The 14,540-nt window shown below is 39.8% G+C and overlaps 1 protein-coding gene across 2 annotated transcripts in view; it reads left to right on the top strand.

Annotated features, from left to right (window-relative positions):
* The window catches only part of sano (CABIT domain-containing protein serrano), a 128,775-nt gene that overhangs the window by 111,902 nt on the left and 2,333 nt on the right, over window positions 1-14,540 (top strand). For both annotated transcript variants that reach the window (XM_073090502.1, XM_073090501.1), the window contains one exon: window positions 7,709-9,611. In XM_073090502.1, coding sequence (XP_072946603.1) covers window positions 7,727-9,604 — 1,878 coding nt within the window. In that variant the 5' untranslated portion in view covers window positions 7,709-7,726 and the 3' untranslated portion in view covers window positions 9,605-9,611. The remainder of the gene's footprint in view (window positions 1-7,708; window positions 9,612-14,540) is intronic.

The following is a 14,540-nucleotide window of genomic DNA, read 5'->3' as shown; positions in this document are numbered from 1 at the left end:
TTTGCAGCGATACCTACAAAATAATTACATAAAAAGTAACGTTACTGTCCCAGTTAGTTGCAAATGAAACGGTCTGGTCTAATCTAAATGGTTATTATGACGTAAATGATGTGTAGTTAAGTTTTTGTGTGAATTGCAAATTTTAATTAGCGCGAAAATGTTAGGTATTATCACAGACCTTATCTACCTAATCTTGCTTATATAGATTTTGGATAAGTAACTTAAAAGATTATTGTAATTTTATTTTATTGTAATATGCTACAATATTAACAAAACACTCATAACTAATAGCGCAATGATTTTTGTTTTTATTTATTTGACTCAAGTCTCCCAGATAAATTTAATTAATTTTCATATTATATAATTAAAAAAAAACTATCACATATTATAACGGTGAAGGAAGACCTTGTGTGTGAAAAAAAACACGAAAGTCCATAATTTTCGTATTAAAATAATAAAGCTGAAAACAGAACCTGCTCTTTATTCGAAGTGAATGAAATAAATTATCACATTAACTGCCGATGACCATTATGATGGTATCTACATGTATAAAGTACTCAATAAATTCTCAATTTCGTGCGTTAAGTGCTAAAATAATTAATACGTTAATGAGACACATTTACATTTGCAATACTACTTATATAACAGTAGTATTCATAAAATAATTACTTATAATGGCGTGCTTATAAAGTATATTAAAATTCAAGAAAACTGAACATTATGAATAAGTTAATACTAAATTCAACCAGAAATTCAGTAGACCACGGAACATTTCAACGTTTTTGCTCATATTTTAATACAATAATTATCTTTCTAATTACACGAAGTCACGTTGAAAACTAAATTAAAAGTCAACAAAATGTCAGTAACAGACAGCTAATTCTAATTAACGATAACGATTGTCTTTAATGATTATTGTTATAATTTACGTAATTGGCTCTTGACGTCTCATAAGGGTTTACAGCCAGGAGAGACTAACCCCCTTACGCACTAGCGGTTAACCGTTGGAGCGGCTAAACGCAAAGCTAGCATCTTTTTATTTTGTGGCGGTTAAGTGCGTGAAATCACAAACGGTTGCATATTAAACTGGCAAACTGGCTAGCAGCGCGGATAACCGCCCCGCGGTTAACCCCTAGTGCATAGGAGTCATAAGAGATACACGGCAGTTTAAGAATTCTTGATTATATTGATTTGCAAGCAAAATATGGATACTCGTTACAGGATACCCTCTTTGCCCGGGCAAATTCTCAAGGGGGTGGGTGAATATCCCCCGGAAGTGATTGGCGACGGTGACGGATTTACATTAGATAAAATAAATAATAATATTTAATTAGAAATGGATTATGTAGCATAGCATCTTGATGGTCATAAGAACATCAATAAATAATACAACAGCCCATATCTTCCTTCACATCTTTCCGCAATCTTCTCCGCTTCCGCTCCACTTATCGCTAGTGCTATGGCCTCAAAGTCCGCGAACCGCGCCGGACCGCTACACCGGGTTTCCCATGAACCTTAGATTTATTACAACTTGATTTGTCCTGTACCCTAATTTGGACCCACATTTATGCCATAAAGATAATTGTGGGAGAGTATTCATTTATACTGGGGTAACGAGTTTAACTTTAATGGTAGCAGGTGGCTTAAATGGTACCATGCGTTGGTGTAGGAACTTCAGTTGTTATCTATAATGGGTTCGATTCCCGGGTGAAACAAGTTTCTGCACATTCGTTTTTTAGACAAACTTTTATGAGGAAATCTAGACTTTTAGATTTTGTCCCTGTAGTTCATGTTGTAAGAGGGGACTAAAAGGGGGCTACCCGAGTTGCGGACGGCAAGTTTAGGAGCTCGAACCGTCCAGTAAGCGACCCCGGGAAGGACGGCGGCATGTGTGGCGCATGCCGTATTACACACCAGAGGGCGTGGCGAGCTTATGCTCACATTGCTTAAACGGTGAAGAAAAACATCGTGAGGAGAGGTGCATACCTGAAAAATCTAAAAAAAAATTAGAGTATAGGTATGTGATGTCTCCTAATACGTATTTGGCCAGCGTGGTGGACTATGGCCTAATCCTTCACATTCTGAGAAGGATTAATGGATTGATGATGATGATTATTAAAACGGGTAATCTGTAGGTACCGTTAGTATGAGTTTTTACGATTTACAAAAATGACTGTTTTGGTATTTGTTTATGTATTTGCCCATACATTTCCAATCAGCGCCCCAAGCGGATTGTATCAGAACTGACTGGAAATGTATGAGAAATAAAAACAAAAACAAAAACAGTAATTTTTGTCAAAACGTAAAAACTCATACTAAGGGTACTGAAGGAAACGTGTTAACTTTCACGCGACTGTCGGATATTGCATCATTTCTTCCGTTTAATCGATCGGGGATAAGGTCCTTTAGACGGGACATTCACCTGTAATACAAAAAACCACCTGTGTACACTGCTGGACATTTACAGTATAATATTTTTATTTACTTTGCCCTATTTCTTTTAAATTAAAGAAAAATACATTTTTTATGTTCTCTAAAGTTAAAAAGCGGTTAAAATCATTTTTGTGTCGATTGTGAGGCACCACCACCACCACTCTGTTTAATTCGAGGCGTTATAACTTAGTCCTTAGTATTATAGTTAGGTAGCAACGCATCCATGCCCTATCATATCACAGGTAGACTCAAGGTAGGATCCTAATCTTATATAGGATTGATTACACTTGCCAATGGGCGGCAGTAGCCACTAACCATAAAATTGACTACAACTTATAAAACTACTAACTGACTACTACTTATAAAAGTGGTATTATTATTTTGCGCCGTATTTTGTCGTCGATACACAATTGTCCCACTGCCGAGCACGAGTCTCCTCTCAGAGTGAGAAGGATATCGGTCATAGTCCACTACGATGTCTATGTGCAGATTAGTAGACTTCACACAAAATAACTTTTTAAAGAACTCTCAGGTATGTTGGTTTCATTACGATATTTTCATTTACCGTTTAAGCAAGTGATAATTAATTTGTAATGCGCACACACAGATTAGTAAAGATACTTCGCCGCTTTGAAATTGAATGAAGCCACAAACGGCTTATTTTAGTAAGTTCTTTTTTGAATTCTTGACAAATAAACATTTTTAGAGAAAATTTACGAATAAATAACTAATATTGCGTAATTTACGTAATAAATAAATAATTGTTTCAAATATTTTAGGGACATTTTAACACGGAGACGTGGCAAAACCTTTTTACGCAACTATTTCAATTCTCAAAACTGGGTACATTTTCTTGTTAGGAGTGAGTAATCTTTACTAATCTATGTGCGCACATAACATTGAAAAATCAAACCGAGATTCAAATTAAATTTCAGCCACTATATTTTGCTTTAATGTTTTCGGATTAGGTTCTAGCATACACTTGAGAGCCATTAATATTTTATAAGCTTGTTAGCTATAGTTTTAACGGCCCGCGGTGTACACTCGTAACTCCCGCATCAAATGTAACGGTTATGTACCTGTTTATCTTAGGTTAAGTTGCCTGGCTACAAATTATTAAACTAAAATAGTGCATATTGCTACAGCACGTTAACTATTAGTCAAATTACTGAGACTAATGAAGTCTGGTTCCGTATTTAGATTCTGTATCTTTTTAGGGTTCCGTACCCAATGGGTAAAACAGGAATTATTATTAAGCCTCCGCTGTCTGTCTGTCTGTCCGTCTGTATGTCACGGGCGTCTCTTCTGAACCGTAATAGGTAGATATTTGAAATTTTTACAGAGTATGTAGAACGATGGTCGCTATAACAACAAATACATTTTGCCTCGCGCCTTGTCCGATTAACATATGCGGTGTCGTTGGATTCGTCTAGATTGTAGGTGGGGCAGGCTATATTTTTAAGTTCTTTTGTTTTTATAACAATTTTATTGTTAAGGCTTCTAAAAGCATTTGATCAGGCATCTCTGGGTTTTTCAAGTTACGTACGTATTAGAAATTAATTATCACTTGCTTTAACAGAGAAGGAAAACCTCAAACTTAATTTCACTTTCTCGCACTTGGTCAACGCGGTCGAATATGGTCTTATGAGAAAAAATAAAGAAAAAAGAGTAATAATATAATGGAAGAAAATCCCACTGAGTTTTTTACCGGATCTCCACACTTGAGATCGTGTTCCGATCCGATAAAAGAATAAGAAAAAAAAATTTAACTGATTTTTTTTAAGTACTTCCGCAGGCCAGTAATATAATATAGTAAATATAATATAGTATATATTTCATTTCCTAATAACAGGTCTCTTATCATGAAATGAAATATATTTGTGTGGCAGTGGGACAGTATTAAATTAGTAAAAGCAGTGATAGCCTAGTGGTTAAGAAACTCGTCGTCTCGATCGAGGGGTCCGAGGTTCAAATCCCAGGCACGCATCTCTGATTTTTCAAAGTTATGTGCGTATTAGAAATAATTTATCACTTGCTAAAGGGTGAAGGAAAACATCGTGAGGAAACCTGCATACCTGAGAGATTTATATAAAAAATCTTAAAGGTATGTGAAGTCTACCTATACGCACTTGGCCAGCGCGGTGGACTATGTCCTAATCCTTCTCATTATGAGAGGAGACCCGTGCCCAGCAGTGGGACAGTAATGGGTTGTTGATGATGATGATGATGGGACAGTATTAGGTTAAAAACGACGACTATTTCTTTAGCGATAGTTTTGTAGTTTACCATGTTATTATTGAATTGTTTTAGAAATAACCCTGACATTCAATAACAATACTCAACCAGTGTAACACAACCTTAAAAGTTCATCCCAATTCTCACAGTCCAAACGAGACCGTTAAAATGTTATGTAACAAAAAATGTTTCTTACGGTTCCGTACCCAAAGGGTAAAAATATAAATCGAATAGTTATAGAAATTAGCCCTTTTTTTTTGAGGAAGAAACCTTCAAAAGGTACCCGGTGCCGTGGGAGCGACACGGCGTTATGTAGGACTTTTACCGCACTAAAACCCCCCAGTGACCTCGCCGCTGCGTAGAGGACTCCGGGATCTCCAAAGGATCGCGACCGGAGTCCTCTCAGCACGACGGTTTGCGACCACACATACCGCCGTCCATCCCGGGGTCAATAGCCGGGTGGTTCGAGCTCCCACTCTTGCCACCCGCAACCCCGCAGCCCCCTTTTAGTCGCCTCTTACGATAGGCAGGGGACACCGTAGCCCTACTCTGGTCCCGAAACTACAGGGACAGAAATTAACCCTGACATTCAGTACCAATACTAAACCAGTGTAACACAACCTTACAAGTTCATCCCAATTCTCACAGTTAAAACGAGACCGTTAAAACGTTATGTAACAAATTTTCCGCACATACAAACGATAACTGAAGGTCAATGTACACAGACAATGGTTGATGTAACGCCTCGAGGCACACCGAGATCAAAATGGTATTTTTTTTGTTATTCACTGCGGATGATAATGTTTTTCGAAGGTGTGTATGTGTGACAAAATGTACCCATGTCACTACATGTTAAATTGTACACTTGAAAAAATATTTTAATTAACTACTGTTAAACAAAATATTTTTTGTTATCCATTGCGGAGGGTAAAGTTTTTCGAGCGTATGTATTTATGAAACCAATGATAGTCTAGAGCTTGTACTCAACCTCTCGATCGAAACCGAAGTTCATATCCCAAGCACCTCTAATTTCTCTAAAAATAGTGCTCACAGTTGAACATAATCTAAAAAAATCTAAAAACAATTAAGAGATATTGCCCTGTGACAGACGGACAGAAAGACAGACAGTTGAGACTTATTAATAGGGATCCGTTTTTACTGTCTAGCTACAGAACCCTAAAAACAAACAAAAAATTGGTGTGAGTTCCACTCGTACTTAGGTATTTTTTTATGAAATAGAAGTGTGCAATTAGGTTGCTTGCAATCCGCTCTCAGAGTGCCACAGCCGAACCCATCTGCATTTTTACGTGAGTGGCCACCAGAACGTTTGTGTGGTAACGGTGTTCGACCACTATCATCCGAATCTCATATTTGCGGTCGAAATCAAATTGCGATTTCACACTCATTTCCGACACCACCACCGTTTTACTGCTATTTGCTTGATGATTGCAAAGATATTCGTTTCAAAATTCCGATGTTCAAAGTCAAAAATATTTTATTCAAATTCTTTACAGAACTCGAATTGTATTGTTTAATCATTAATGTCTTTTTATTAATATTGTAGTACGAAATAAGCATGCCATCTGATGGTAATTGCCTATTGACGCCTTTGGACATCTATAATCAACCCCAGATAAGACTATATTCCTATCCGAGATTGGCTAACATAGCATCGCTTAACAGTGACGTTATTACAAAAATAGGTGTGATGGTTGTACCTAGTCGAACCAAAAAGGCCTCACCCACCTTCAATGTCTCTCCAGCTAGCGTCCCACTCCTGAGCACGGGGTTCCTCTTAAAGTTTACGGTATGACCCACCATGCTTGCCAAGTGTGGACAACAATTTGAAGGTGGTAGAAATCTGGGTGGTTCGATTCCGGCGGCACCACCGCTACACCTATTACTGTTATAACAGCAGTGTTAGGCGCTGCTGTGTTCTGATTTGAAGGGTGTGGTAACGGAGACATGCTTTTCCGAGGCGTTCCAGCTTAGTCTTGCTAACCTAAGGTAGGAATATCTAATCCTATCTGGGGTGGATTACACATGTCCATGGGCGGCAGTAGCCACTTACCATCAGGTGGACTGTATGCTCGTCTGCTAATCCCGTATTATATAAAAAAAATCCACCGCGCTTGCCAAGTGTAGACAATCGTTAAATATTTAAGTGCAACGGTATAATTACGTATATGGCCCCATGACAATTAGTGGACCATGGGACGAGCGTATTTAGTTACAACTTTCTCTTCTACTTTCCCTTTTTCCACTAAAGTACTGTTTTATGTTAACAATATGTAAGACTGCTGTAGTATTTGGTGTCGGTAGCAGATGTCCATGTACCACTGAGAACACTTTACAAAGAATTTACATCATAAAGAAATCAAATTATTTGTAAATAATGTTATTGTTAGTTGTATCGCATACAAACTGTATTTTTATAAAAGTTCAGAGGCACCACTGCCACGTCTTTTCTTACCTGACAAAAGCAGTGATCCAATGATGAGGGGTAATACTTATGCGGGCATTTCAAATTAGTCCTCACCGGTAGCTAAGTATCGTTGACCAACCTGAGATAGCACTTTAATGCCTTCTAATTTCGAAGGTGGTAGAACCCTTTGTGGTTTGACTCCGGCGGCATCACCGCCACACCTATTTCTACCTAATAACAGCAGTGTTAGGCGCTGCTGTGTTCCGGTTTGAAGGTTGTGGTAAGGGAGACAGACTTTCCCGAGGCGTTCCAGCTTAGTCCTCAAGGGTAGCGGCGCATCTGTGGCCGACCTCAGGTAGGAATATCTAATCCTATCTGGGGTTGATTACAGATGTCCATGGGCGGCAGCAGCCACTTACCATCAGGTGGACTGCATGCTCGTCTGCTACCCTTATATTATAAAAAAAAAATCTAATAAATAATAAGATCTCCATGACCTATTGACCACGTACAGAAAGCTGGACTGCATTTTCTACTTCTATATTTAAAAAAGCCAAAAGAAGTAGACGCTTCCTATCAAAATGCTCAACTAATATATATATTTATCTGTTCCAGATGTGACATCATTCCACGATGGCAGCCACGGACGGCCAAGTCGTGGTCGCAGCATCCCGCTGGTCCGACGAGGGTCACTACCTCAGAGAGTTCGCCGCCAAGAACCGACTGCCAAGCGTCGCTAAGATCATCAAAGGCCAGTATGGAGGCCTCGGAGTACCAACGCTCCCCAGCCCCGGCCTACAAAGCACAGCACTACTCGTATCGGCGGGGAAAAGAAAGAAAATCATCGCCCAAGCTATCAAATTAAAGGAAGGAAGACGAATGGTGAGCGTTGGACCAAGAATCGCAATCCCTGATACGTATAAAGGCTATTTTGAACTGTTGAGTGAGGAGGGAAGGGCTGTCAGATGCATCGAATCCGTCTCAGAACTAGCGAGAAGGAAACTCGACGACGGATGCCTTGTCAGAGAACCAGTGAGAGTGATCTGCGCGAAAACAGACTTAGATGGAAATATTACGGCCGATGGAGCGAGGAATTTGCCCGCCGGAGAGGTTATCATGCCGAGAGGGGAGACGTTTCTAGGTAAAAGCAAATACTTGAAGTGTACCGACACGAAGGGCGACATGGTGCTGCTCAGCTTGGATCAAAGAGGCAAGTTTTCAGCAGTGGCTAAGGAGGAAAATATCAGTGGGGTCCATACTGCTAAGACGCTGTTAACGAAACGACTGCCGATCACTGTCAGACTCGTCCACGGAACCCCTCCAAGAGGGCTGAAAAGTGCAAACCATTTTGTACCAGAATTAAGACTGCTATCTTTATTCGAAGAAGATCACGTATTCGCCTTGCCGTTGCAGAAGGAAGGCAATGCGTTAATCGCTCTACCAATGGCGGCGCCTTTAAAAATGCTACGATGCAAGAACGAGGAACAGATAAAGAATTTCATGGAATTTTCCAGACTAGTCGAGAAGTGCAATCGTTTGCTTGTGGACGTGGTCGATCGGATACACGTGTTAGATGGGAAGCTGGGCGATCCCAAGAGGCTCTTGAACGCACCGCTCCACGCCCCACCGTTAGTCAAAACTGGGTATTTCCTCCGGAGAAGCGCGTCCTCAGATTCGGCGAACCAACACAAGCATATCAGTCGCCACAGCCACATATACAGCTCACATAGAGACGAAAACAGCATCCCGGATGAATACGACGAGATTGACCAGATCTATGACTACGTTAGAGGATTTGCGCCGCTCCCTAAGAATATCAAGGCTTGTTATTCCAACGAGCCGACTAGACATGAATCTGCGCCGTCCTCGCCAGCAGCCACGCCCATCCACATGCCTCTCATAACAGAAATAAAGCCCGAACCGCCACCAATAGAGACTATACCCACAAAAAAGCCGCTGAATTCCCAAAAAGCTGAGAAAAGGACTCGCAAAGCCACGATAGCGGCAAAGGAAGCACCTATAACCGTTTACAAGGAGAAATCGGTAGCGCCGATTCCAAACTTACCGAAACTGTACATTAAGAATAGTGTCAGCAACAACAAAACCCGGTTGGTGTTCAGTCAGAAGAGCCACTCGCCAACAAAAGAGTCACCTAGTCCCTTAGCTAGTCCGATCCGGCCCCTAACGAAAGGGGACTCGCCGATCTTCAACATACGGTACAAGAGTCTGTCGAACATCCACCAAGCTATGGAACTGGACGGGACCTTGGACTCGAGTCATTCTGGAGGCCGAACTTCGGGAGACTCGGGGAACGGGCCGAAACTCCCAGAGAAACGGTCGAGGAAACTCAGCCGTCCGAAGTCGTTGACTAACCTAGTTTGGGAGTTGAAGGGCTGTCCTGTGGAACCTAACGAGAAACCTAAGTGCAAGGTGAAAAACGACGGCTACAAGAAGATAGGGACGAAGCTGTCCTTGGGAGCGCAGAAAAGGGTGCCCACGCTGTATCTTTAATTTTTTGGTGAGTATCACTTTTTTTTATAATATAGGAGTAGCAGACGAGCATGCAGTCCACCCGATGGTAAGTGGCTAGTGCCGCCCATGGACATCTGTAATCAACCCCAGATAGGATTAGATATTCCTACCTGAGGTCGGCCACAGATGCGCCGCTACCCCTGAAGGAATAAACTGGAACGCCTCGGAAAAGTCTGTCTCCCTTACCACACCCTTCAAACCGGAACACAGCCGCGCCTAACACTGCTATTATTAGGTAGAAATAGGTGTGGCGGTGGTGCTGCCGGAGTTGAACCACAAAGGGTTCTACCACCTTCACAGCTTCAGCCTTCAAAGCCAGCCTTAAGCGATGTTGTGTTGTAATTTGAAGGGTGCGGTAAGGGAGACATACTTCTCAGAGTTTCAACTTAGTCTCAGCTAGCAATCTAATCTTCCGTCCATGGGCGGCAATAGCCACTTACCATATGGTGGGCTGCATGTTCATTTGCTATTTTATATAAAACCTTACCTACCTTTACCAATAACCATTACTTACCTGTTTCTGTACCTATACTATTAAACAAATAACAATTCATAAGACGCATATTACTACAAATAAAAAAACAGAAATAGCTTAGCTAGTGGTTAAGAAACGATTTCTTGATCGAGGGGTCCGATGTTCAAATCCCATCGCATCTGAGATTTTTCAATGTTATGTGCGTATTAGAAGTTAATTATCACTTGCTTAAACGGTGAAAGAAAACATCGTGAGGAAACCTGCATTCCTGAGAATTCCTAAAAAAAGTTTTCAAAGGTATGTAAAGTCTACCACTTGGCCAGTGGTGGACTATGGCCTAATCCATCGCATTCTGAGAGGGGATCCATGCCCAGCAGGACAGTAATGGGTTGATGATGATATTACTACAAAAAATCATAAGCCTAGTATTCGAACCTTGGTCCTCAGTGTAGAAGGTTTACCACTAAGCTATCAGCTAGACTAATAGCTTAATCTCGCTAATATACCTGTCAACACACTTCAGGCGATAACTGAGTTGGAACTCAACCGCTAAACCTATTTCAGTCGTGGAATGGAAACGTCAAACTTGACAGATACATTATTGTATTGTTATTTGTAACCAGACTCACACACGCACACACACACACACACACACACACACACACACACACACACACATGCACGCACACAGACACACGCACACCCATAGATACATAGATGCTTTCTACACTACTAATCCCTAAGTAGGAACTATAAACTAACTATAGTATAAACGACCACACCCTTCAAACTAGAACACAGCAGCGCTTAAAACTGCTGTTATTAAACAGAAATAAGTGTTGCCGGAATCGAACCACAATATATCTAAGCTATAGTTTTCGATACAATTGCTCCACTGAATCACGTGCGCTGCGAGCGAATGAAGTTGCTTAACTATAAAAGTTAGCAATACGGTTAACATTTGCAGTTAGCGGCATATCACGACTATTGCAACGGCGGTGTAACGTCTGCTAAATGTTTCCTTATAACTTAACTTCAATTTAAATTTAACAAAAAAACTTATGATATAAAGTTAATGTTAAAAAGAATTAAAAAATAATCAAGATTCAGTTAATACCAAGATGATGGTATGATTTAGTCACCACTGCCAGACCTATCTCTGCCTTATAACTATTTTGAAATATCTGCCTTGTAATTATTTTGAAGGTCTACCACCCTTTGTGGTTCGACTCCGGCGGCACCACCGCTACACCTATTTCTGCCTCATAACAGCAGTGTTAAGCGCTGCTGTGTTCTGGTTTGAACGGTGTGGTGAGGGAGACATACTTTTCCGAGGCGTTCCAGCTTAGTCCTCAGGGGTAGTGAATCCTTATATTTCCATACTAATAACTATACTTACCATCAGCCAAAAATGCAGATAGGTATATTCCGCGCCAAACTGCTAGTCCGCTCTGAACTTGTTGCGAGCAGGTGTGGTCATACAATTTGCTATGGCGACGCGGTTCATTTCTATATTCAGAGCGGACTAGCAGTTTCACGCGGACTATACATAGATTTAAAAAGTTCTCAAAGGTTTGTGAACTCTACCAATACACTTGGCCAGCGTAGTTGACGATGGCCTAATCCTCCTCCTTCTTAGAGAAAACCTGTGCCCAGCAATGGGACAGTGATGGTGAGACAGATAAATCGTTTATACACTCCCTTTCTACGACGTCCTTCACGTTAAAATAAGCGATAATTATTTTATCTACAAAAATCGCATGTTTCCGCCCATCCCAGTAATCAGTTCCAGTTTTCGAGGTGTGGTGGTAGCTCGCAGGTGTGGTCACCACGCCCTCCATTAGCGATTGCCTCACCACTCAATTAGATTATTCGCGAAACACGTAAATTGCGTTTACTCGGAATTTTACTATATTTCGGCATGAAATGTTGTTTAGCACACGTAAGTGGTCACTTACCACTGAACACCACACCTATTTTTATGAACGTCGCAAATGAGCATGCAGTCCATTTATGGTAGTTGTCCTTCCTAATAAATAGATATTCATAATGAAATTAATGTTTTTTTTTTTTTATTTTAACAGTGCTTAACTATTTTTATTAGATAGAAGAAGGTGTGATGGTGATGTCAATAGAATTAATGATGATACTACCGTTATGACTTTAAGTAATTATATATAGTTTAAAAAAAACTAAAACACACCACGCTAAAATTGGACAAGGAAAATCGTTAATCCTGATTCTTGACGATCCTGATGAGAAGAATGGGATAAAATTATTAAAATCATGTATTGTCATCGGTTCTTGATAAGTATCTATTCAAAATTTTAAATCAATCGGACCGTTCAAAATGGGTAAAAATTGAATTCAAAGATTCCGTTACATACATACATACATACATAGATACAACCCAAGCTAATAAATCGTGGTAAAATCTTGTAAAATAGTATAAAGCCATTCTGTTTTGAAGGGTATGAACTATGAAGGGACGGTTATTTACGGATAAGTAGTCATACTTATCTGAGGCGCTCCAACGTAGTCCTCAGGGGTCTGCGCATCTGCTCTTATCCTCTGGTATCTTATCTTATTTGGGGGAAGGTGTGGGAGGTCTACGAATCTGCTCTTGACCAGCACGATGGTAGACAGCAAGTGTGGTAGATGGTAGTGTTCAAGGTGGTAGAACAATTTGTGGTTCGACTCCGGCTGCACCACCGCCACACCTATTTCTGGCTAATAACAGCAGTGTTAGGCGTGCTATTTTCCGTTTTGAAGGGTGTGGTAAGAGAGACATACTTTTCCGAGGTGTTCCAGCTTAGTCCTCAGGGATAGCGGCGCATCTGTGGCCGACCTCAGGTAGGAATATCTAATCCTATCTTGGGTTGATTACAGTCCATGGGCGGCAGTAGCCACTTACCATCAAGTGGACTGCATGCTCGTCTGCTACTCCTATATTATTCTCAGTCTCAAAATACACCCCTTTTGTAATGGAAGTGTGAAATATAAGTGGATTATACTATTGTAAATGTCGTTTGTAATCCCTTCTGAGCGAACACAAGTGACCTTAAGTATGTAGTTGCCAGTTTGGAAAAAAATATATAAAAAATCTAGTCGCATTAAACGGAAGCGAGCTTAGCTGAAGTCTACTTTTTGCCTATCCTATCCAGCTCTATCGAGTGGTCGGCCATCTATAAATAACTTTAATCGAGTATGGTAGCTTGCTAGTTCCCAGTTCCATGCTAGTGTGGGGAAACTGGAAATGAGTTAATGCTAAACACATGAAAGAATAAAATTATTTCTTCGACCTTTTTACCACTTTTTTCCCGCGCAAAATAAAACTCAAACGTCCAGAGTATTTTTCTTTATTATACTAACTCATACAATCGTACCGGCCCGTGACTATATAAATAAGAACTGAATATTATAAAAATAACACATCATGAAATAACACAAAATATACATTTTTTTAATAATTTGAAAAAAATTCTAACACTCGATTTCACGGACTCTTTTTTATCAAATACGAGCTGTTCCTGTGTTTAAAAGCATGAGATTTAATTAATTATTTTTTGTTGCGGAACCATAATTATTTTCCTAAAATAAAAGCCTAAGTTATCTCCGTATAACATCAACTAATTGCAAATAAAAGTCCATCAAAATCTGTCCAGTTGTTTCGGTGATTAGCTGGGACAAACAGACAAAGTTTAAACAATCTCTTTTAATAGTATCTTAATACTTAGCTGTTATTTTAACAACAAAGAGACACTTCAATTTCATTTATTTGAATAAATAAAAAATAGCAAACGAGCTGTCTACTGCCGCCCATGGATATCTGTATACAACCCCAGATAGGATTGATGTTACCACACCCTTCAAAACAGAACACAGCTGCGCTTTACACTATAATATTCCTACGTGGCTATAGTGCCTATATGTAGTCAGAAAAATGTATTTACTTCGATTTTTTCGTCACATGAAATAATATGATAAACGTAGACGTAGAAAAATCATAGACAAAGCTTTCGTTTAAGTTACACACGAAAGAAAAGTAAAAAAGAAGCATCTGATACTTTGCATTAAAACTGTGAAACTGTGTTTACGTAAACAAAGCCTCGAGCGCCATCTAACTAAATAAATGACTAAAACATCTCGAAGTCGGCCGTCAAGGCTGTATAAATTCAAAATAAAAAAAGGCTACACGATAATCACATAGTCAAAGATTCTTTGTCTATAATTTGCACTAAACATATGCAAAGTTAAAACTCGATTCCTGTAATATCGGGTAGGTAGCTAGGTCGGTAAACTAATTACGGTGTTTAAACATTTTGTTTTTGTTGCGGATCTCTAACTAAACTGTAACTTTGACTACCTGCAGGCATATAACTATTAACATAATTTAAACAGGTTTGATATATGTCTCCGGTTTTTATTTCACTTAGTTTT

The sequence above is a fragment of the Epargyreus clarus genome, unplaced genomic scaffold, assembly GCF_041222505.1.
Source record: "Epargyreus clarus isolate Ecla_fem2 unplaced genomic scaffold, WU_Ecla_fem_2.2 ptg000032l, whole genome shotgun sequence".
NCBI lineage: Eukaryota > Metazoa > Arthropoda > Insecta > Lepidoptera > Hesperiidae > Epargyreus > Epargyreus clarus.
This window is presented reverse-complemented; position numbering and strand designations above follow the sequence as displayed.